The sequence below is a fragment of the Protopterus annectens genome, chromosome 11.part0, assembly GCF_019279795.1.
Source record: "Protopterus annectens isolate FY-2018-M chromosome 11.part0, PAN1.0, whole genome shotgun sequence".
NCBI classification, from domain to species: Eukaryota; Metazoa; Chordata; order Ceratodontiformes; family Protopteridae; genus Protopterus; species Protopterus annectens.
In genome coordinates, this window is record NC_056745.1 from 301,006,861 (window position 1) to 301,030,384 (window position 23,524).

General features: G+C 40.1%; 1 protein-coding gene across 1 annotated transcript in view; it reads left to right on the top strand.

The window, feature by feature from the left end:
• RECQL (RecQ like helicase) overlaps window positions 1–23,524 on the top strand; it is a 608,801-nt gene that overhangs the window by 563,320 nt on the left and 21,957 nt on the right. Inside the window, exon 15 of the mRNA XM_044087808.1 lies at window positions 1,278–1,407. Coding sequence (XP_043943743.1) covers window positions 1,278–1,407 — 130 coding nt within the window. The remainder of the gene's footprint in view (window positions 1–1,277; window positions 1,408–23,524) is intronic.

The window sequence follows — 23,524 nt, forward strand, 5'->3', positions numbered from 1 at the left end:
GTGTGAGTCCTGGAATAGCGTGACTGAATGAGCAAAAATGTGGACTTGCATATACCAAGTTTGAGATTTCATTTCTGGGACTATTCCCTTCTCTCTGAGGTCTGTGGATTTCATAACCAAGTATGAGAGTTGCCTGGGACGTGCCCAACCCCACAAAAACAACTTTAAAGAAGAATAGTGATGCTAAACATTATCTTTTCTCCTTTGTTTTCTTAGTTACTGTTTTCTAATTTTGGGGGTTCGCAGTTACAAGTCTTGGAATTACAGTAGGGATGTGTGTGTGTGTGTGTGTGTGTGTGTGTGTGTGTGTGTGTGTGTGTGTGTGTGTGTTTTATCTCAAATGCTGCCACAGAAGAAATGGTGATATGTTACAGGAGTGCAGATTTCATTGACAAAATTCTAGAAAACGGTGACTGATTCTTTTTCTGTAGAAAATATTCATGTAAAACCTGGTATGTTACTTTGGTTTGGAAATATCAGACAACTCTTTGAAATATCTGAAAATAATACCCCACTCTGTGGAGTAGAGGGATAAAGCCCTGACTATGACCAAATGATCTAAATTTATGTAGCTTCCCTGGAGGTAAAAAAGCCTGGCAGGGAAGGGTGGAAGTTGCGTTGTTTAGGGCTGGCTTGCCCATCCTACGGAGACCAAGATGGTGATCCCAGTCAGCTGACCTGTCCCCATGTAAATGCAGACTTTCAAAACACCAGGGCCTTAAGACTTGGCAGTTCCAATGTAGGGGAAGTAGCTATGATTGTGTGTGTGTGTGTGTGTGTGTGTGTGTGTGTGTGTGTGTGTGTGTGTGTGTGTGTGTGTGTGAGTAAGAGCATAAGCATACCACATGAAGAGCAGTAGGCTCCCCTGTGGTGATGATGATGATGCCCGTGTCAGCCTTCAGGGACAGGGGCAAGTCTGTACACCCTCACTGATGTCAGCAAAGGCATAAACCATGGCAGTGTGCTCCTGCGTGATGCTCAACACCTGCCATCTCTCACCTTCACTGGGGATTATTCAGAATGGGGGAGCAGATGGGCCAGGCTGAGGATGGCTGGCAAGCACCACAGCAAAAAGGACATACAAAAATCTGGAGATTCATAAGGTATACAAGATGAATATTAGAGTTTGTTTTTATTTTAATTTAATGATGGATAACATCTGTACTAGTGTTTGCTAGCTAACTGGAAACTGTTATCTTTTATTAATTCCATGTTTATGTGTAGAATACTACCTTATAATAGACACCAGAAAAACAGAAACTGTCATATCTTTGCAGGGAGGACTTCAGTTTTACAGCATATGCAACAATTTCATATTTGAAGCAAGGTCCAAAAGCTAACCTTCTAAAAAATGAAAAACATGTCATCACCATGCGAATGAAAAAGAGACAGAAAGGAATGGATAAAGTGAGTATCATATAAGAACATAGTTTCCATATTGTAGCATTTATACTGATGCATTTTGTTTAGAGAATTAAATACAGTGTCTGATTTTGTCTTGCTTCACTGCTTGACACTGGTGTTTTATTGGCAAACTTTCTATTTTGTTATGTGTTAGAATCTCTAAGAATGTTATTTTAGTATTTATTTCTGCATAATATATTAAAATTGCTACAAGCTTCCAGTTCAGTGCAGTATTTCTCTTTAATTCTGTGAATAATTTGCATGGCTTAAAGAGCTTGAATTCAGTATCTGTACTGTGCATTTTTTTATTTTATTTTATTTCTTTTGATCCCCCTACCTCAATTCCTGTGGCCCTTGGACCATGTTCCCAAATTATCTTAATCATTTTTCTGCATCCTTGGTAGTAAAAGATGCCAGGAGGAAGAAGCAAGAGCCTTGGACAGTAACTGAGTCACTGTAAGGGAATGTGTGAGATTTCTGATGTTCCTAACAACCCCCCACTTATAAGTTGCCAGGCCCAGTGTAGCTCCTAGCAACATTAAGTGTCTTTAAATGTGTTTCCACACACCTACGGTGCTCAGCTAAGGTGTATGGACTGTTTGACCAGTTGTTGAAACGCAATACTAGGCCTTCCCCAAGACAACACTCCTGTGGCAGGACTTAAAGCGACTCCCTTCATCCAGGATGGGCAGCTCAGTCTCAGTCACTTGTTCCATCCCTCACCAGCTGGCTCCTCCATTGTACAGCTTGCTAAATAAGCCCAAGTCATCTGTGAATTAGACCTTTGACCCTGTATGCTACAGAGATGGTTGCATTGCTCATTCTTCTCGTTGACAAGAAACCGTAGCTGCAGGTTTTGCACCCTAACATGGTTGATCTCTGTTTCATTATCCTGTTTTAAGATACTCAGAAGATCTTAATTTGAGTAGAGTCATGCAGTAATCTGTAAAATATGAGCCATCTTGCCTGCAAATCATGGTAGTTATCAACTTCATTTATCCAGCATTCCTTCTTCTCCTTGTGAGCCACCACAGCTTTTTTATGCAGAAACCTGTATCACTCTGGGCCCAAACATGTTCTTTTCAGTTGATCTTGCTGCTTGAAATTGTTGGTTGGTAAACAGTTTTTCATGTGCAAATAGGATGTTGGCTAGCTTTAGCCCTTAGGTTATTTAGTCAATAATAAAACTTAGTTTGGACTTCCCAGGATGGCTGCACACTGATCAGCACCTTAACTTGAGTTCTGCCGTTGTAAAAAAGAAACTAAAAGACAAGGGCCAGGAACGGTCACTTTTAGTAAATTCATTTACTGGATATTAAGTATACTGCCTGGATGACAGCAAAGAAAAAAAGAAAAAAAATAAGAGAGACTTAAAGAAATTCAGCTGGAAAAAATGAAGAGAAAACACTGACTGAAGACTCAGTCAGTAATATAGAGGAAAGAATAAGTCAGATGTGCTCAGAGCTGATTAAAATAAATGAATCACTGAAGGAGTATATCAACTCCAAATAGCAAAAGGCTGGAAAAAATGGAAGAAGCTTTAAGCAGATATTCAGATGAGCTGAAAAAACTACAAAAAAACAGAGTTTGAAATAAAAAAAAAAGGATGGCTGAGTAAAACAGAATTGGAAACAGTTGCACACCTTGTTGCTGGTTGTGAGATGCTAATGGCAGATGAATTGTATACTGAAAGGCACAATACTGTGGCAAGACTGTTGCACTGGGGATTGTGCAAACATTATGGTATTGAAGTGGCGGAAAAACACTGGAAACATGAACCATAAAGCATCATAGAAGATGATGAACTTTACATCACATGGGATCGCCCATTACCAACAGTTCAAAAGGTGGATGTGAGAAAACCAGATGTAGTGGTCCATGAAAAGCAGACAAAAGTAGCATTGATCATTGAAATCGCTACATCCAGTGACTACAGTGTCTTGCATACAGAGAGACACAAAGTCATAAAATATCAAGATCTGTAGGCAGAAATGAGAGCAATGTGGAAGAAAGATACCCAGACAGTTCCAATAGTAGTAGGAGCTACGGGTCTTGTAAAAAAATAATCTACAGTCATATTTAGATACGTTAGCAATACATGTAACGCCGTACGACCTGCAGAAAGAGTCATTACTGGGCACAGCAGCATACAGCACTTTTGACTGACATCAAAGATTGAAACAATCCTAATTTCATGAACTTTAATCATACTTTGACTTAGGAATGGGGTTTATTCCCATCATGGTATTAGAAACCCAAAAGATTTGGAGAAATTAAAAAAGGATTAAACAATATTAAAAAAAAAAGATGGAAGTAAAAGAAAGAATAAGAAGTTCAAAGGTACAGGATATGAAATCAGATGAAGTAACAGCCAGAGAGGTTGAAATAAAATTAAGAAAAGCCTCTAATTGGAAAACCCCAGGCCCAGGTGTAGTACCTAGCTTCTGGTTAAAAGTATTACCATCTTTGCATGAAGATTTAGCCATGAGTAAGAACTATTTATATGTGCACCCCGAACATACACCAGCCTGGCTAGCAACAGGAAAAACAATGCTCCTACTTAAGAGTGAATCTGCAAGCTAACCTAAAAATTATAACCCAGTTAACGTGCCTTCCAACAATATATAAACTACACATTGGAATTGATGGCGACAGAGTTAACAGTCATAAAGCATCATAGAAAATGATGAGGTCTACATCACATGGGATCACCCATTGCCAGCAGTTCAAAAGATAAATGTGAGAACCAGATATAGTGGTCTGTGAAAAGAAGACAAAAGTAGCATTGATCATTGAAATCGCTGCACCCAGTGACTATAGTGTCATACGTACAGAGAGACACAAAGTCATTGAAGAAAACTCTGTTATGGCACTAGAACAAAAAGACAATAAAAGAAAGTCATATGGAACAAAGGCTCATTTGTTGCTAAATAGTCATGATAGAGAACTGTAAAAAGGGAAGAATCTAAGTATGGCATGGATTGACAACAAAAAAAAGTTTACAGTATCCCACATTCATGGATAAAAGAGTACTTAAAATGTATAAGAAACACCCTATAAAGGACAAATTATTATTCCAGGGATAAAAATCCAAAGGGGGAAATTCCAGGATGACTCTTTGTCACCGCTGCTGTTTTGCCTTACCCTTAACCCATTAAGCTGTCTGCTTAACAGATTAGGTTGTGGTTATAATTTGGCTCACAGAAAGCAACAAAACGGAAAGACTTCTCATCTTCTCTTTGTCGATGATTTAAAACTGTATAGCTCATCAGATGAGGTACTGAAAGCACAACTGCAAGTAGTCTAAACTTTTTCAGATTATATAAGAAAGTCATTTGATCTTGATAAATGTGCAAAAGCACCTTTAAAGCAGGAAAGCTGCAGCATCAAGAAAAACATTATTTTGAGACAAGAATGTGATACAAAAGAACTTGAGCAAGAAGGAATGTATAAATATTTAGGAATTGATGAAGGATCAACAATAAAACATGAACAAATATGAATAAAATTTAGTAAGGAATATTTTAGAAGACTTAAATTAATCCTGAAAACAGCGTGGACATCTAGGAGCCAAATTCAAGCTGTAAACCAATTTGCTCTTCCTGTCTTGACTTAAGAGTTTGAGTGATTGACTGGCCCCAAAAGGTGTTGGATAGATTGGACAGGAAAACAAGAAGGATGCTTCATGTTCATCAAATGATTTATAAAAATCAGTGCATACCAAGATTATATATTCCCTGTTACGAATGAGGTAATAGCCTACTTGAAATTGATTACATGTATAGATCTGCGGTTGAGACTGCATACATATCTGCTGACCTCACAAGACCCAAATATAGTGGATGTTTTGAAAAATAAGGAGAATAAATCTAAGATGACTTCCCTTCTTAGTCTAGCAGAAGCACATCTGTGTCAAGCAGGAATGGAAATCAAACCAGAAGTAGATAAAATATCAGGCAGTAACTGAATGTGCCAAAAAACAAAAGAAAGAATATAAGTGAAGGATCAGATGAGAAAGCAAGAAATGTGGAAAATGCATAAATGTAGTTGCAAGTATAAAAAACTCCTGGAAGAACCCCATGTTGATCAGGATCGAACACAGGAATATTTAAGGAGAGGCAAATTCAAACCAAAACATGAAAGGTTAAGAAAGACATGCATCTGCAGCATTTCTCCCCAGGCCTCCGCTGAAAATTGACGCATTCCAAGTCCGACTTTCCCACTAAACAAATGTTCAAGTAAAATAAATAAAATATTGGCAGCCCAAGTTAGTGGGATACGTACACATTGGTTTACAAAGTCCATTGAACATTTGGGAGAAACAGACAAATGTAGAGTTTGTAAAATGAATGGGAAACAATCACACACCGTGTTGCTGGTTTTGATATACTAATGGCAGACGTACTGTATATACTGAAAGGCTTAATAATGTGGTATGACTGTTGCACTGGGGATTGTGCAAACATTATAATACTGAAGTAGTTGGAAAACACTGGAAACATGAGCCACAAAGCATCACAGAAAATGAAGTATACATCACAGGGGATCACCCATTACCTGCAGTTCAAAAGATAGATGCAAGAAGACTAGATATATAGTGATCCATGAAAAGAAGACAAAAGCAGCCTTGATCACTGAAATCGCTACACACAGTGATGACAGTGTCTTGCATGCAGAGCGATACAAAGTCATAAAATATCAGGATTTGCAGGTAGAAACAAGAGCAATGTGGAAGAAAGATACCCAGACAGCTCCAATAGTAGTAGGAGCAATGGGTCTTATAAAAGAAAATAATCTACAATTGTATTTAGATATGTTACGAATGCATGCAACTCCATACGAATTGCAAGAGCCATTAATGGGCACATTGCTGGTACTGCAAAGAGCACGTCTCGCTGACATTAAAGATTAAAACGATACTAATTTCATGAACGTTAACTGTACATTGACTTAAGAATGGGGTCCATTCCCATTATGGTATTAGAAACCCAAAAGATTTGGCGGAATTAAAAAAAGAGAAAATATTATTCTCATAAAGTAGCAGAAAGTATACTAAGAAGTAAGCCAGCACAGGAATAGAGAAAGGGGATTCTGCTGATGATGACTGCAATTAGGGATACAGAAAATAGGGCAAGAGTTGGCTGGAATTTACTGGAGGAAGCTGGTAAAGGAATCAAGATACTGAGAATAAATAATTAGAGAGGGAAAGATAAAATGGGAGAAGGCCAAGGAGATACGTGGACTGCAGGCTAGAAATTGCCTTCCCTCTCAGGGATTCATATCAGAGTATAGACAGAGAAAGGGATAAGGAAATACTAAATGGAAGACCTGCATTAGTTGAGATTTTAGTTGAATCTAGAACAGAAGCTACTGTTAGAAAAAGGGATAATTAATAGGCATATAAAATATTGTACGATAATTATAAGAATCGATTAGAGGAGGTCAGAAAATATTGGGAAAAGAGAGTATAGATGAACAGTTCTCAGAGAAACTATGAGAAGGCATATGTATGGCTACCAAGTAAGCAACAAGATCTAGAATATTTAGGATTTTTGCCTGGAAGTGTTTGTACGAGTACTATCATTCCCCAAATAGACTCCAAAGAATTTTTCGTCAGATAGATAATGTGTTGGAGGTGTGGTAGAGAAGGAGAAGAAAGAGGTAACTGGGAGCATATGTTATGGGAGTGTAACGAGATGGCAGACTTTAAAAATTCCCTAGAGAGTACTTTGGCAGGAATACTATGCAAGCAAATGAATGTAAATATGGAAATTATTTTTATGAACTTGGATACAGGATCTTAATAGCCTAGACATAGTAAGGCTTTGTTAAGTTTAATTCTGGTGGTTACCAAAAAGCAAGGTGGGATTACATTAAGGATCAGCTCTGAGCCCTTTCTTATTTGCAATGGTGATGGACAGATTAACAGATGAGATCAGACAGGAGTCCCAGTGGACTATGATGTTTGCAGATGAAATTGTGATCTGTAGTGAGAGTAGGCAACAGGTGGAGGAGACCCTGGTGAGGTGGAGATGTGCTCTAGAGAGAAGAGGAATGAAGGTCAGCAGGACTAACACAGAATATATGCGTGTGAATGAGAGGGAGGATAGAGGAATGGTGAGGATGCAGGGAGTAGAGGTGGCAAAGATGGATGAGTTTAAGTACTTGGGATCAACAGTTCAGAGTAATGGTGAGTGTGGAAGAGAGGTGAAGAAGAGAGTACAGGCAGGATGGAGTGGGTGGAGAAGGAGTGATTTGTGACAGACGAGTACCAGTAAGAGTGAAAGGGAAGGTCTGCAAGAGGGTAGTGAGACCAGCTATGTTATATGGGTTGGAGACAGTGGCATTGACAAAAAGGCAGGAGTCAGAGCTTGACGTGGCAGAGTTGAAGATGTTAAGATTTGCACTGGGTGTGACAAGGATAGACAGGATTAGGAATACGTACATTAGAGGGTCAGCCCAGGTTGGAAGGTTTGGAGACAAAGCCAGAGAGGCAAGATTATGTTGGTTTGGACATGTGCTGAGGAGGGATGCAGAGTATATTTGGAAAAAGATGCTAAGGATGAAGCTGCCAGGTAACAGGAAAAGAGGAAGGCCTAAGATAAGTTTTATGGATGTGGTGAGAGAGGACATGCAGGTGGTTGGTGTGACGGAGCAAGATGCAGAGGACAGGAAGAAATGGAGACAGTTGATCTGCTGTGGCGGCCCCTAACGGGAGCAGCCGAAAGAAGAAGACCAAAAAACAATTACTAGAAAATGGAAGTCAAAGTTTAAGCCAACCATACTTAAAGCAGTGGAACAGATAAAAGAACAGGAAGCGGGATCTGTAGAAACTGGTAGGAGTGAATTACATAGAAAAAATGGAAACTGTGGGAACAGTACATGCAGAAAAATGTTTTGGAGAAGGAATGAGGTTTAAGAGAAGGCAGGAATTGAACAATGTATGTGATGTTGGATTGATTCTGTTGTAGAGAACAATATCTGTAATGTATAGTGCTTGTAAATGTGAATTTGTTAATATGGTTTGATTACTTTTATATAAATTTAAGTTTGCCTGTGTCACAAGTAATAACTCAAGGTATTTCTTTCAAAAAAAATAAAACTTCATTCCAGCAGCTTTAGCATTTATGACTAGGAAACTTATTTAATGAAATTTGTTGTTCAATTACAATGACCTTCCCAAAGACGTATAAACAAGTGTGCGTTTAGCATATGAAAGGCATCTGGAGATTTTCACTGTTTCATTTCCAGCTGTAAATTTCAGTTTGTGAACAGTAAAATAAATAACAAAGCTATGAAAGTTAAAAGTTTGAAAACATCTGAAGCTTTTCTGTTATAAAAAAAATGTCAGAATTGGAATGGAAATGCATGGCTGATCTTAGAGAAGTATCCTCCTCAAGTATCAAGGTACAAAAGAAACTAGTTTGACTTAACAGGCAATAGGTCAGGATAAGAGATGGCAGAGTTAGTCGTGTTTGGAACCCCAGTAGTGATGCACAGACAGCAAGGCTTAAGTGGTCGTTTGAATCCGTATGTAAAAAGAAACGAGTCCCTTTCATATTTCTGTGTAGCATAAAAAAAAAAAACTATACCAGTACTGGTTGTCATACTCTGTGACAATACTAGTAGTCATACAGTTCTCTCTCTCTCTCTTTATCTCTCCCTTTATAAAGGACTGACATAAAATGCTAATAGCCAAGAAGATCTAGCCATACTCTCTCTCTCTCCCCCTTAATAAATGGACTGACCTAAAATGCTGATAGCAATGAAGGTCTAGCCGTTTCTATCTGGGCAGTGGACTTCTATCTTGAAAGATTTGTTCATAGTGTCCTTGCTAATACAGTAGCTGGCACCAGATGTTCTGCTAGCTGTAGATTATGAGAAGCTTACTGAGGGACATTTATGAGCCATTCAACAAGTTCAGACAAATTTGTCAGCCTGGTCCTCCGCATCTGTCATATCTCAGAGGACTTTGTCTTTTGGAAGAGTTTTTGTGCACTGTGCATTCATTGCTTACCTTTTCAAGACCCCCAACCACATCTCATAAGCAAAGTGAACTCTGTCCTCTGTATTTTTCTTAAAGGTGACTATTGTTGATGTGAATCTGTCAAAAGTTAAACTAATTATGGCCTTGGCGATAGCAGATCAAGTTGTCCTCTACAAGTCTTTTGGATTTCTAATACCATGACAGGAATGGACAACATTCCTAAGTTAGGATATGATTAAAATTCATGAAATTTGTATTGTTTGTCTTTGATGTTAGCCACAAGTGCTCTTCACATCATCTACAATCTTTCCAGAATTTACTTTTGCAGTTCTTGCAAAGTTACATGTATTGGTAGCATATCTAAATAAGACTGTAAATTCTTTTTTGTGAGTTCCATTTCTCCTACTACTATTGGAACTGTCTGGGTACCCTTCTTCCAAATTGCTGTCGTTTCTGCTTGCAAATGTTGATATTGCATGACTTTGCTTGTGTCTCTATGTGAGACACTAATTACTAGGTATAACAATTTTATTGATCAGTGATTTTTGTCTCTTTTTTAGTGGACTTCTATATCTAGTTTTCTTGCATCTAGTTTTTCAATAGATGAGAATGGGTGATCCCATGTGATGTACACTTCATAATTATCTATAATGCCTTGTGGTTCATGTTTCCATGCTTTTCAACTACTTCATTATTCCCAATGTAATAATCTTGCCTCATTTTTGTGCCTTTCAAAGTACAGACCATCTGCCATGAGAATGTCTTTTTCATGGACAACTATATCTGGTTTTCTCTCATCTGTTTTTTGAATTGTTGGTAAAGGGTTATCCCATGTGATGAACTCTTCATCATTCTCTATAATGCTTTGTAGTTCGTTTCTAGTGCTTTTCTGTTACTTCAGTGTTGTAGTGTTTGCACAATCCTCAATGCAAAAATCTTGCCACATTGTTATGCCTTAATGTGTATATGCCCTCTGCCATGAGAATATCACACCCAGCAACAAGGTGTGCGAATGTTTCCAATTCTTTTTTTGTTTTACAAACCCTAAATTTGTTTCTCCCACATGTTCAATGGACTTTGTAAACCAGTATGTACATAGTCCACTATCCTGTGATGCCATTATTAACCTTTCATCGTTTGGTTTCAACTCCCCTCTCCTTAAACATTCCTGTGTCAAATCCTGATCAACACAAAGTTGTTCCAGGAGATCTCTGTACTTGCTGCTATATTTATTGTTTTTATCCATTTCTTTCCTTTTCATCTGAACCTTCTGCTTATATTCTTTCTTTTGTTTTTTGACACTTTCAGTTTCTATCTGATTTTTATCTACTTCTGGTTTGATTTCCATTCCCAATTTTCACCTGAATGCTCCTGCTAAACTAAGCAGAGGTCATCTTACACTTCGTCTCCTCGTGTTCTAAAACTTTCACTGTGTTTGGATCTAAGGTCAGCAAATATGTATGCATTCCCACAATTGCAGATCTATGCATCTAATCAGTTTCAAGGAGGCCCATACCTCCTTCAGAGCATGAAATATATAGTCATGGTATACTCTGATGTTTATATATCATTTGATAAGGGTGAATCATTTTTCTTGTTTTTCTGTCCAACTGAGCAATACCTTTTGGGGCAAGTCAGTCACACCAAAACTGTAAGTTAAAACAGGAAGAACAAATTGGGTTATAGCTTGGACTGTATTCCAAGATGTTGAGGCTGTTTTCAGTACTAGTTTTAGTCTTTGGAGGTATCCCTGACTGAGTTTTATTTGCATTGTTCATATTTTATTGATGATCTTTCATTAACTCCCAAAGATTTATACACTCTTTCCTGCTCAATGTCCTTTGTGTCACATTCCTGTCCCAAACTGATATTTTCTTGGTACTTCAACTTTCCTGCTTTAAATGTTGCTTTTGCACATTTATCAAGACCAGATGTCATTCTTATATCATCTGAGAAAATTTTAACCACTTGAGGATTTGACAGCACAACTGCATCTGTTGAACTATACAGTTTTGTCACCCACAAAAAGTAGATGAGAAATCTTTAAACAAGGTTGTTTTCTGGCAGACAAATTGTAACCAAGACCTGATCTGTAAAGTAAGGAGCATAATGGGTTAAGAGCAAGACAAAACAACAGCGGTGACAAAGAATTACCTTGAAATATCCCCTCTTTAATTTTTATCCCTGAGGTAATAATTTGTCCTTTGTCATGACTTAATTGCAAAGTAGTTTAATAAAATTTAATTTTATTTCAGCTTGTATCAATAAAAGCCAGTGGATTTTATTACATTTTTTCAGAGCATCTTTTGTTTGCATCTGTGTTCTGTGCCACACACACCTGGTTTTAGTTTTTCATGGACTTGTTGTAATAATGAACATAAGTTTTTATTTGAAGCTTTTGACAATTTTCTTGTGCAAGTATTTTTCTTTTCTCTAATTTCTCTCAATCATTTTGAATATCTTCTATCTGGAAATTCTGGGCTTCTTGCATAATTATAGCAATACACAATTTCTTCCGTATCCACAATAGTCCACTGTACAGTCTTTATGGCTCTTTTTTGGCCTGTCAGTTTTTCAGATTTTTGTGGACTACTATTACTTCCTTGTACAACAGGGAGGCCATCCTCCCCCTGAGCCTATCCTAACCCCATTGTAGGAATGTTTCTTTGCCTTAGTGTTAAGGATTCTCCATTGCCTTTTTTTCTAGTCCTGGCACCAGCGCACACTCCAGGATTGGGCAATTTTTTTATTTTATCCTGGGAACTGTGCACCCAGCTGTCTTTTTTTATTTTTTAACCTACCTATTAACATAATATATGCTATGTAAAATACAGTCTATAATCCATGTTGTCTTGGTGAGATTTTGTGAAAACGGTCCACAACAAGGTATGGTATTCACCAGGACTTGAGGATGACTTCAGTTCCAGCAATACTACAATCCTTTTCTTGTTGATTTCATCATCTCTCCATTCGGACCCCTGTGATAGGTCATAGCAGATCCAAGTTGTCTCCGGTAGTGTCTGTTGAGACTGTTAGCAGTACAGCTTAAATGTTGAGTGGGAAATGACAACTTTTTCTTTCACCAAAGAATAGGGGTTGCTTGCTATTAAGGAAGGGTGAGAAGTACTGGGCCATTCCTCCTTTGGCTTTCTTTCAGGAATGTACAGAACCACAACCCAGCATCTTGCCGTAAAGAAGGCAGACAAGCTGTGAATGGTTTCTAAGTATATACCAGATCCATGCCATAATTTAAAAGCAGATGCATCTAGAGTTATGTTGAACTGAAATCAGTTGCTTTTGACTTGCTTTCTGCAAGGCAAGTGAGTTTGATGCAATGGAGAGTTTAGGAAATTATTTACCCTGCCAGCCTGTGATTTAGGAAAATTAGTTTTTGCACATTCTATAAAACAGGGCATCAGTTAGGAAAAAAACCACTACACAGAAAAGTTAAGTCTAAAATGCTTTATATTAGTGTAAGTCTTTCCTTAACAACCCCATCATACATACCCACATTTCAGAACAATCTTTAGCTAACATACTGCCAAATCTGGTGTTCTCCCCGGGGCCCTGTCCTCCAGTTTTTCAGTCTTCTCCTTTGAGGACCCAAGAAGTTTGTGCATCAGTCTGACAAGCTGTCCTTAGTGGCTACTTCTAGGTCTGCAAGGTCCAATTGGGAGTATTAAGGAGTCAGATCTGGGCAAAGTTAATGCAAACCTTTATCAAAGCCCGGATGAACCTGGGGATCATTCCTTCTCTCTCTGGTCTGAGGGTGGATAGCTGCCCCTTCCCTGTTACTAGTTGCCCTTTCTCACCATCTTTTACCACCTATGACCCTGGATCTGGTGTCCACTTGTGTTGTTCCTTCATTGGTTCCAGCACCTTGGCTGACTTTGGTGCCAACCATGACATTGATGTATTTGACTCTGGTGCTGTTGAGGCCATCTTCTTCCCAGAGCCATAGGGTCAGAGCCGACTCCGTGGTTGCTAGAACTGTCCTTGTCCCTGGGTGGTGCTGGTCCTGGACAGCCCAGAGCTAGTTGGTTGCTGGAATGTGGATCTCTTCTAGGTTTGTGGATTGAGAAGGGTAATTTCCCAGTTACCCGGATCTCTGCTTTAGCATTCAATATCATATACAGGATTTTGTCTGTTTTGGTGATGTGGTCATCATATCCTGTGTCAGATCCATCCCAGTCTTCTCATCTTCCTGGGTCTCTGGCTCCACATGAACTTGTCCAAGGACAGACTGCACCAAAAGGTTTTGAGCAACCCCAGATCCAGGGTTCCTTTGTTGCTTTTGCCCCCCCCTCCCCACTTGTTTCCCTGAGGTGGTATTCAAGAAGAGTTTGTGCAAAAGGAAACACTTGGATTCCCCTGAGGAATCCCTGACTGAGGATTCCAAACTTAATGTAGGTGATTGGTTTATTAAATCCCTCAGTGTTGATGTCTTCTTCAGTAATCTGCCTGAATTAATTAGCAAGGGGGTTGAACTGACAAAGCCCTTTTCTTGGAGGAGTCTGTCTTTCTCAAGGCTTTTGGTGCGGGCCTGTCCCATCTGGAGTGGTGCACCCTTAGGATGTGATCATTGTCCTTTGTCCAGGAGGGAGTGGAGAGAGCCTGATGTGGTGGGGATAATACTGCCCAAGCCTGATAAAGTTCTGGTCGCATCCTAGGGCAAGGTAACCATTTGAAATGTCAGGACCCCATAGAGCGAGAACGAGTCCTGAACCACAGAAACTGAATAGCCGAAAGATTGGACTTGCACATACCAAGTCTGAAATGCCATTTCTTGGAATACTCCCTTTTTGTCTGAGGTATGGCAGTGCCAGAGTTGGCATATATAAGTTATAGAGGGTGTGGGGGGGGGGTCTTTCCACACACAGGTGGTGCAGGGTGCTTGACCTGCCCCCCCCCCATCCCACCCACAAAAGGATTTAAAGAAAAGAGCAGTTTTCGAGATTCACTGTTCTGTGGGTTTTCAGTCTTTTTTTTTTTTTTTCAACTTTTCGGCACTCTGCATTTCAAGTGCTGACATTTCAATAGAGAGCCAAGGGTAGGTACTTCTGAAACAAAGGTCCTGCAGTCAGTGCTGTTGCAGTTGCTGTAACCATTAAGAACGAAGTCTCTGAAAAGATCACATAGATTCATCCCCTGAACAGAGTCACAGGCATTGGACTGATTTGAGAAGCAGCGCACATTTGCTTCTGGCTCTTTTGCCCTCTGTGCACACTTGACGAGACTTCAGAAAGACTTGATCACTAAAGTTACTAAGTCAGTGGCATCTCAACCTTCAGTCAAGCTTCATAAAGTCTTGTTATCCATATCAAAGGTTTCCATTAGGCTCCTCTCCAGTGCAGCGGATGGTATACCGCACATGGCAGGCATTGGCATTACAGTCTAGTGACCTGCCTAGATGCACCTGTGTAATATTGCAGAGTGCTTCAAGGCATCCTTCTTTAATACCCTTTTTGATATGTCCACCTTTGTTTGGACCAAAAGTTAAGGATATGCTGGCCAGGAGCAAACATGATGGCAAGATGTAGTCTGCTGTGGGAATTTCCGATTTGGCCCTACAGAGGACTTTCTGTAGAAACCAGAGAGGGGGGACTCCTGTTCTTCCACAAATCAAAAAAGTTTTCTTGGGATATTCCAGGTGAAGAGTTTAGCCATATTCTTTGTGAGAGTTCTTCATTGGACTCTTTCTGTCCACTGATTTGTCACAACTTATCTAATGAATTTTCTGGTTCAGCTCAATGTTTTTTATTCATCTCATCTCATAATGGTTGGCTTCAGATCATGTCTTTGCAGGATGCTGTTTTGTTTTTCCCCAGCCTGTGACCAGGGTGACCATGGACAACTTCCTTCCTGGGGTGTGGACATTATGAAAGAAGATGACCCAAGGTACCTGTTCCCAGTCAGAGGCCCAGCTGCACATCTGTGTTTTGGAGATGAGAGCAGCCTTCCTAGCATTGCAGGCTTTTCACAACTGCCTACCCTAAGGTGTGATCTCTCTCCAGGCAGACAGCATGGTGGTGCTGTGGTACATAAACAAAGGGAACCCAATTCTATCTCCTGTGTTGAGAGGACATAGAGGTGTGACAATGGCTGATGTCCTAACAACACTAATAGCAGTGCACATTCAAAGGGTATTCAACAGTCTAACAGACAAGTTGAGCAGGAGCATTCTGATTCCTTACAAGTGGCCTCTTAATTCATCAGTCGTTGTGAAGATCTTCAGCCACTGGAACCAGCCATGCTGCATCTGTTTGCAGACACTTTCAACACCCAGTGCAGTAGCTTTTTTGCCATGATCCATCTCAAAGAGCCAGTGACTGAGGAATGATATTCTGCATGATTGACCCCCCCAGGGTTTATTATTCATTTACCCTTCAACACCCCTGATAGTAAGGTTTCTGCAGAAAGCCACTTGTTGCAGAACAACCATAATTCTTCTAGATCCCTTCTGGTGCAGACATGTCTGGCTCCCTTTCATGAGGCCTCACTTGTTCTTGGGTTTTAGATCCCATTCCAGATTTGGTATCCCACCCTTTGGACTAGCATCACCTAAATCTGAATTCCCTCAAGGTTGTCCACTTGATTCCTCTACTTCCATTGATGGCCAGAGATCCCAAGATTTCTGAAAGAGTTATGCATATCTTATCTTCTTCTCAAAAGTTTTCCACCAGAAAGGTTTATTTTATTTATTTAGTTAACATTTGTTTACAGGAAAAGTCTGATTGGACACAGGTCCATTTTCAGCAGAGAACCAGGGAGAAAAGCTCCAAAAATATGAAAAACAAACATTATACCACAAGAAAATTACAGAGTACAGGTCAACAATGAAAGTACACATTACAAATATAAATAACCGAAAGAGATGACACCTTAACAATTTTAACAAAATTTGTACGTCAGAGAGTATATGTCATTATGCAAGCTAGACTAGCATATATAATAGAAAGCACAGTATGATATTTTTGAGGAAGACTTGAAATGAATTGAGGTAAAAGAGTAAGTATATATAGGGAAGGAAGAAGGTATAATAGGATAGTACTGTAAAGTGTAGATCTAAAGAAAGTCCGAGGGTGTGTATAAAAAGTGGAGAATATAGAATTAGTCAGGTTGGTAGCAAGAGCAAAGCCAGGATTTTTTCTAAGTGAGTAAATAGAAGATTTTTAAATTGTACTATGGTGCAGATGGAAGTGGGTAGTTTATTCCATGTTTTAGGAATGATGGTAGAGAATAAGGATTCTCCAGCTGAGTTGTTATCTTTGGTATGTTTAACTAGGAGTTTGTCACTGGAATGGAGTGTTCTAGTGGTGGTGTATGGTTGTATGAGATCTTGAAGGGCTGGGGTTTATTTGGTTCATGGAGATTTTATGGGTGAAGGTTAGTTGCTTGTATTGGAGGAGCTGAGGAAGTTCTAGCCAATTTATTTGTCTAAGGGCTGTGCAATGGTATGTTTTGTAGGCGAGGTTTGTAGCGAATTTGGCTATTTTATTGTAACATGAGTCTAGTTTAGTAAGGTCTGATTTTCGTAGGTTGGTCAGTATAGGGGAGGCTTAGAGTAGGGGTGACAGGAGGTGATATAATGTTTGTTTTTCATATTTTAGAGTGTACAGTCAATGGTATGTTAATGTACTGTTTTGCAGGGTGGCTATGTCCCCCTGCAACCCCCATGTGGGGGGGCACCCTTGCAAATTAAATATACCAATGCCGAGATCACACTTCAGTGAGACACTGGGCTAATTCCCTGTTCCTCACTGAACCGTGATCCCCCTGCACAGTGTTGAACCCAAATGCTCGACTGACGCTACCCGTTAGCTGTAATGTAGTCAGTCAATTTGGGTTCGACATTCTGCCCACCTGGAAACTGCAAATCAACCATTTGCCGGTCGACCAATGCAGTTTCCAAATTTTAATTGTAAACCGTATATATATATATATATATATATATATATATGTGTGTGTGTGTGTGTGTGTGTGTATGTATATATATATATATATATATATATATATATTTATGTGTGTGTGTGTGTGTGTGTGTGTGTATATATATATATTTGTGTGTGTGTAGAAAGAGATGATTTTATATATATATATATATATATATATATATATATATATATATATATATATATATATAATGTGGCTCTCCTTCAGGTCTTCAAATTAACAAAAAAACAAAGTTTAAATAAATGAGACAACAAAATCGAAAGTTCAAAAGAATGATAACTTAAAAAAACTAAAACTGAAAGATCGAACAATGTGTAATCACTCCTTTACTGTGGTAGCAGTATAAATTAGCAGTCTCAGTTTAGTGTTTAGTGTACCAACAAAACATTATGGCAGATGTTACATATCGCACACCCGGCACTCTCTGCGCTGTCTACACAATTTCTTAGATGGATTTATACATCATTTGGAAAGGAGTTTTAAAACCCAGAAGTATTGGGAATGTAAGTACAAAGGGAGAGAGAAGTGTAAAGATAGGGTGGTAACGATGTGTGTCTAATGGAGAGGTACTAATGAAATCAGTACCTCACAATCACACCGGAGATCCTTCAGAAGTTCAAAAGTATATCATATGCCATGACTTAAAGGAAAGAGCTTCATTATCAAGATATACCCCTTGTTTAATTGTACATGATGTAATGGTATCAGCCTCACTTGATTATGCTGCAATGCTTCCTAGTAGGAAGGCATTATTACAGCAGGTGAATAGAGTTTGCAGAAAAGTTTTAAATGTTACTGGTGACAAATGTTTAACCTTGGATAACATACAAGTTACTAATTATCCTTTAAAGGTAGGATACTTCCTTGAAAAGAGATTGTCTGACACAAAGTGACTTTTCAGTTGATAGCTTGTTTTCACAAATATAAGAAAGATGTTTCTGTTTCTTTTCACAACAGTACATAGGATGTCGGGAGTGGTACGTAATATCTGTAACTACTTTTTCTGTTATGGGTTTCATTTTTTTAAGTTATTGTTCTTTTGAGCTTTCGATTTTGTCATCTTGGATTTCAATTTTGTTTTTTTTGTTAATTTGATGAATTGCAGTAAATCCACACATACACACACACACACACACACACACACACACACACACACACACACACATATATGTGTGCGTGTGTGTATGTGTATATGAATTCACTTTATAATCTCAAAATACTAAAATATCGAATTTCAGTATCTCGAGACTATAAAGCCGAAAAACCAAAACCACAAAATTCAAAATCGCGAACAAATACACACCATACACCACACATGTACACCATCCTCCCCACACTGCAACAAACACACAAAACACAACAATACAAATACACAAACCTACCCTACATATAAAAAGGGGAGCAAGCCCCCCCCACACCCCTGCTTCTTATATATACTAACTCCAAGGTCGCACCAAACAGAAAAAAGACAATAAACTCACCACTACACACTCTACATTCCCCTCACACACACGCATCACATATGTACAAACACCACCACTTTCAACACTTACACACTCATACTCTTACCTACCTACCTACCCTAACCCAGATCTAAAACTTCCGAACATACTCACATACACTCAAATCCCTACCCAAAACCCTTAAAAAATATTCACTTACCTTAATCTCCAGCCATATCCGCACACCATACTGTATATCAGGCACACACAGTACATCTCACGTCATATAGTGCACCACCACAACTGTGGATTCAACATTTCTGGATTCGTGGTTATAAGGTTTTGCTATTTTGGAAGTTCGGCTTTAGTCTCAAGATACTGTAATTCGATATTTCAATATTTCAAGATTATAAAGGGAACCCGTGATATATACTTACCGAAATCTCACCAGTTCGTCGAACTTTATAACGATGAGATGAAGTTGTTGAAAATGTAGTTTCGCAAACACCTGGATCACCATAAAATAACTCCAGGAAGTTAACTGTTTGTCCAGCAACACTTCAACAACAAAGAAAAGCAAATCAAACCCACCCACACCCCCTTAACTAAATATATCAACTCCAAGATCACTCTATAGTGGAGAAAATGGTGAAGTTCACCATGGTGGCCAAGTTGTTTATTTCTCGCAGTTATTTTATGGTGATTGGGGTGTTCATGCTTCAGCAACTTTGTCTCGTCATTATGAAGTTCGATGAAGTGGGATTTTGGTAAGAAGTAGATCCACACACACACACACACACACACACACACATGTATGAGACAAGCTGATGACGAGGTTTACCTTTGAAATGTTGAAATGCAACTTGTCGAAAGACAGTTGCACGGAAGTATGTTTTCAAGTTCACAGCTGAAAAAAATGCATCGAATGTGCAATGAGCGAATGCACATTACAGTCACTCATTGCAGATTCAGCATTGTGGGTGCGGTGTGCACTTTAGTGGGGATCGGGAAATGGATCCCTTCCCCACTGTAGTGCGACCTTGGAGTTAGAATATTAAAGTAGGGGGTGGGGGGTGCAGGGGGGCTTGCCCCCTCTGCATTACATTGTGTGTTCGACATCTGTGTTTGAAACTCAGCAAATCTGCTGTTCGATTTGCTGAGTTTCGAACTTCAGAGACTGTCGACAGTCGGGATTCGGCTTTTTAGTTCGCCCAACTGGATGTTCGAAAAGCTGATTTTCAATGTTTCAAAGGTAAACAGATGAGGTTTCTTTTTCTGCTCTGAAAATATTGAAGCAGTTATTGATGATGGGGTTGTAACCAGAGCACCTTCACCTCATCAGAGCCCATTTTAATCTTGGATCTGAGCAGGACTATTCCCGAGTTCCATTGAGACCTCCTTTGGTTCCTCATTCAGGTCATTCAGATCGATCAGAAGTTCTTTGGACAGACAACTGCATCAGATGATGGTATTTTAGAAGGCACCAATAGAAAAGGGTGCTGTGCTTCCTTCCTTAGTACTGAAGGTGGAGAGGACTGGTCCTACTTCCCCCATTTTTGCTTCTTCTCTGGCATGTCCCTCAAAGTCAGTGAGTTTAGAGCCATTGCCTAGGCCAGAACCTGTGGCTTTGATGCTGACTGGTGCCTGTACCTCAGTATCAGGGTTCTTGGCTCCATCCCACTCAACTCCTACATCCTTGGAGCTGAGTATGGCTCAGTTGAATCAGCTTGACATGGAACACTCCACACAGTCTACAGTGAAACCCTTAGTGGCTCTAGTCTCTCATTGGCTGTCCTTGGGCTTCAAGATATCGAGCCCATTCCCCTCTTGAAGTCTCACATTCTGTCAGGGTAAGAGCTCTTCTTTTCCACAGGAGCCATTCCTTTCTAGTTGGGGATAATGTCTGGACCAGAGAAGGGTTCTCTAATCTGGCAGATGTCAGATCCACTTTGGAGGTTATGGGGACGATGGTTTCATCTCTATGAAGACTTTGTTTCCAAGGCACACAGGTCACAGCTCCACAGCTGGACACTGCCTTTGTTGCTCTTCGGCCCACTCATACATCTATGGGTTAGAGTCAAGTCCTCAAAGGGTTGGTTCAGTTGCTGACTCTGTTTTGAGGAGTCAGACAGCCCACTATCTGATGTTCCATGAAAAAGGATGTACAAAAGGAACCCCTTAGCATCACTAACTTTGGACTTGGATTCCAGTGATAGTGTTCTCCTCACTTTCCCCCAGGACATTTCCTTTGGCATGGTTCTGGGGCTCATGTGCCAGAGAGGTAACTGGCCCACTGACCCCATCTCCGCTCCACCCCCACCCCCATGGAGGAAGATGTCCTGTTCATTGCTTATGATTTGACACCCTCTGTGCCTTGGGTCCTTCCAGCAGATCATTTCATTGACCTGGCCATCTGGAGGTCATGAAACGAGCCCTACTTTTGTGAATGTGTACTTTGACAAAATTTCTAAACCACCCAAGGGCCAACAACACTGGATGAAGCATACTCTGGTGACCTCCATTATTACATCAGCCACCACTAAAAGGGAACTGACTGTGAGGATATGACCACAGTTTCACCCACCCAACTGGGAGTCTTGGCTTTTGGACTAACTAGGGAAGTGGGCAAATGCATCAGGCATCCTTGCAGTTAGAGCTCTGAACCACCCATATGAGTAGACTTCAGCGGTACCTAACCAAACATGAATAAGAGACTCTGAAGAAACCCACCACATCAGTGTCAATTAAACATCTGGAAATCACCTTGAATATGACATACAGCTTTATGAATCTCTAGATGTGGTTCACACACAATACAAACAATGGAGCAGCTTGGGTAGCAGGACCGGCACCATATTTGGCTCCATTTATGAGATTTTTGCAGACAATTTCAAGGCATCCTTTACTAATGCCCCACTTCCCATATGCTAGATCATCATTATTTGATCCAGCTGTCTAGGAAAGCTTGCAGAAGTGTGAGCAGGATGGGAAGATGCTATCTGCTGTTAATGTGAGATTTAAGCATGCCCAAAGAAACAAATCTCTATACCTCCTAAACTGTAAGCATCCCTGCTTTGATTCACTTTCTGACAGGAGTGGCTAAGGTAGAGGCAGCCCCTTTAACATATGCTGACTCAGAGGTTGTGGAAGTCCATGAAGCCAGGGATATCACTGGCCATTTTCTGACTACCAGCTGTCATGTCCCTGAGGGGCTACCTGACTATTCCCCTTTCCGGAATGGCCATCACATGGGACTCATGGTGAGAAGGATAGTATTCAGAGGCTGTTACATACCCTTTGCACACACACACCCCACCCCCAGTCATGCTTCCAGATGTACCACCCCACCAGTTGAAGGTGACTGAAAAGGAAGTTCTGTCCTTGCTAGAAAAAGAACCGTCCTGGAGATCCTTTCAGGGGAGGATGGTCCTAAGCATTTGAAGTGCTTGAGTGGTAAATCTTCACATCGATGTCTTATTGAGTTGATGGTGGTCCTACTAGCGTTGCATGAACTCCCAATATTACATCCTTCTGGGTGTGATTTCCATTCAGACAGACAACATGACTGTTGCATGATACATTAACAGTCTGAGAAAAACAAGGTCCTGTCCCTTATTTTGGGAAGCAGTGGGTATGTGGCAATGGACAATGAACTTGCACCGCTTCCCAGAAAATCCAGTTGTCTTGTAAACAGGCTGAACAGGACAATTCTTGTGTGTCACTAGTGATCTCTCAGTCCAGCGGTAGCTCAGACCATCTTCAACTGTTGGGGCCATCTGTGCTGCAGTCTGTTTGCATCCCTGCTCAACACCAGGTGCAGCACCAATTTTTCCTTGATCCCCCAAGACAGGTAGTCCCCAAGAGACACTCTGGTCAAGAAGTGGCTTTCTGGGATCCTATATGCTTATCCTCCAGTACCCTTGATACCCAAATTTTGGGAGAAAGCCCTTTGGTGCAAAGCAGTGTTTATTCTTGTTGCCCCTTTCTGGCCGTGCCAACTCCTTGTCTCAAGAAGCCACCCTGGCTTCTAGATCTGGTACCAAATCTATTGTCTCATCCTTCAGGGAAGCCTCACCTGGATCTCCAGAACCTGCAACTGACTGCTTGGTTTCTCTATTCCCAGTTATGGTCAGGCACTCAGCCTTATCCCAGAATGTGGTTTGAATTTGTTCAATCTCTCAGAAAGATTCTACTTGCAGAGCCTACCTCAGTAAATTGAAGCATTTTGCTCTCAGGGCCACTGTACGACAGGTAAATCCTTTTGAAACTTCTATTACTGACATTTTGCAGTTCTTATCTGCCTTATTAAACACAGGTGCCAGCTTCTTTGCCACTGAAGTCATTTGGCTTCAATTTCCAATTTTCTTTCACAGAAGATTCCCACTCATTGGTATCACATAGACTATGCAAGGCCTTCTTGAAAGGAAACTTTCTCCTTGGATTACCAGTGAGACACCGTGTTCCTGCTTGGAATCTAACTTTGGTGCTGTGGAAATTTTTTTGTACCCTTCTCCTGACTGATACCTTTCAACAATGAGATCCCTTTGATGCTTTGTAACCTCTCTGCGAACCATGGCTTTTGCTGTAGCAGGCAACTGAGTAAATGTAAGAAAAATCCTACTAGGACAGCTGAACTTTATTTGGGGTTAATCAGAGTCTATTTAATTGATGGCAGGTGTGTACCCAAGAAGACTGAATGCTGTAATTAAATCAAAAGGTGCTTCAACAAAGTATTAGT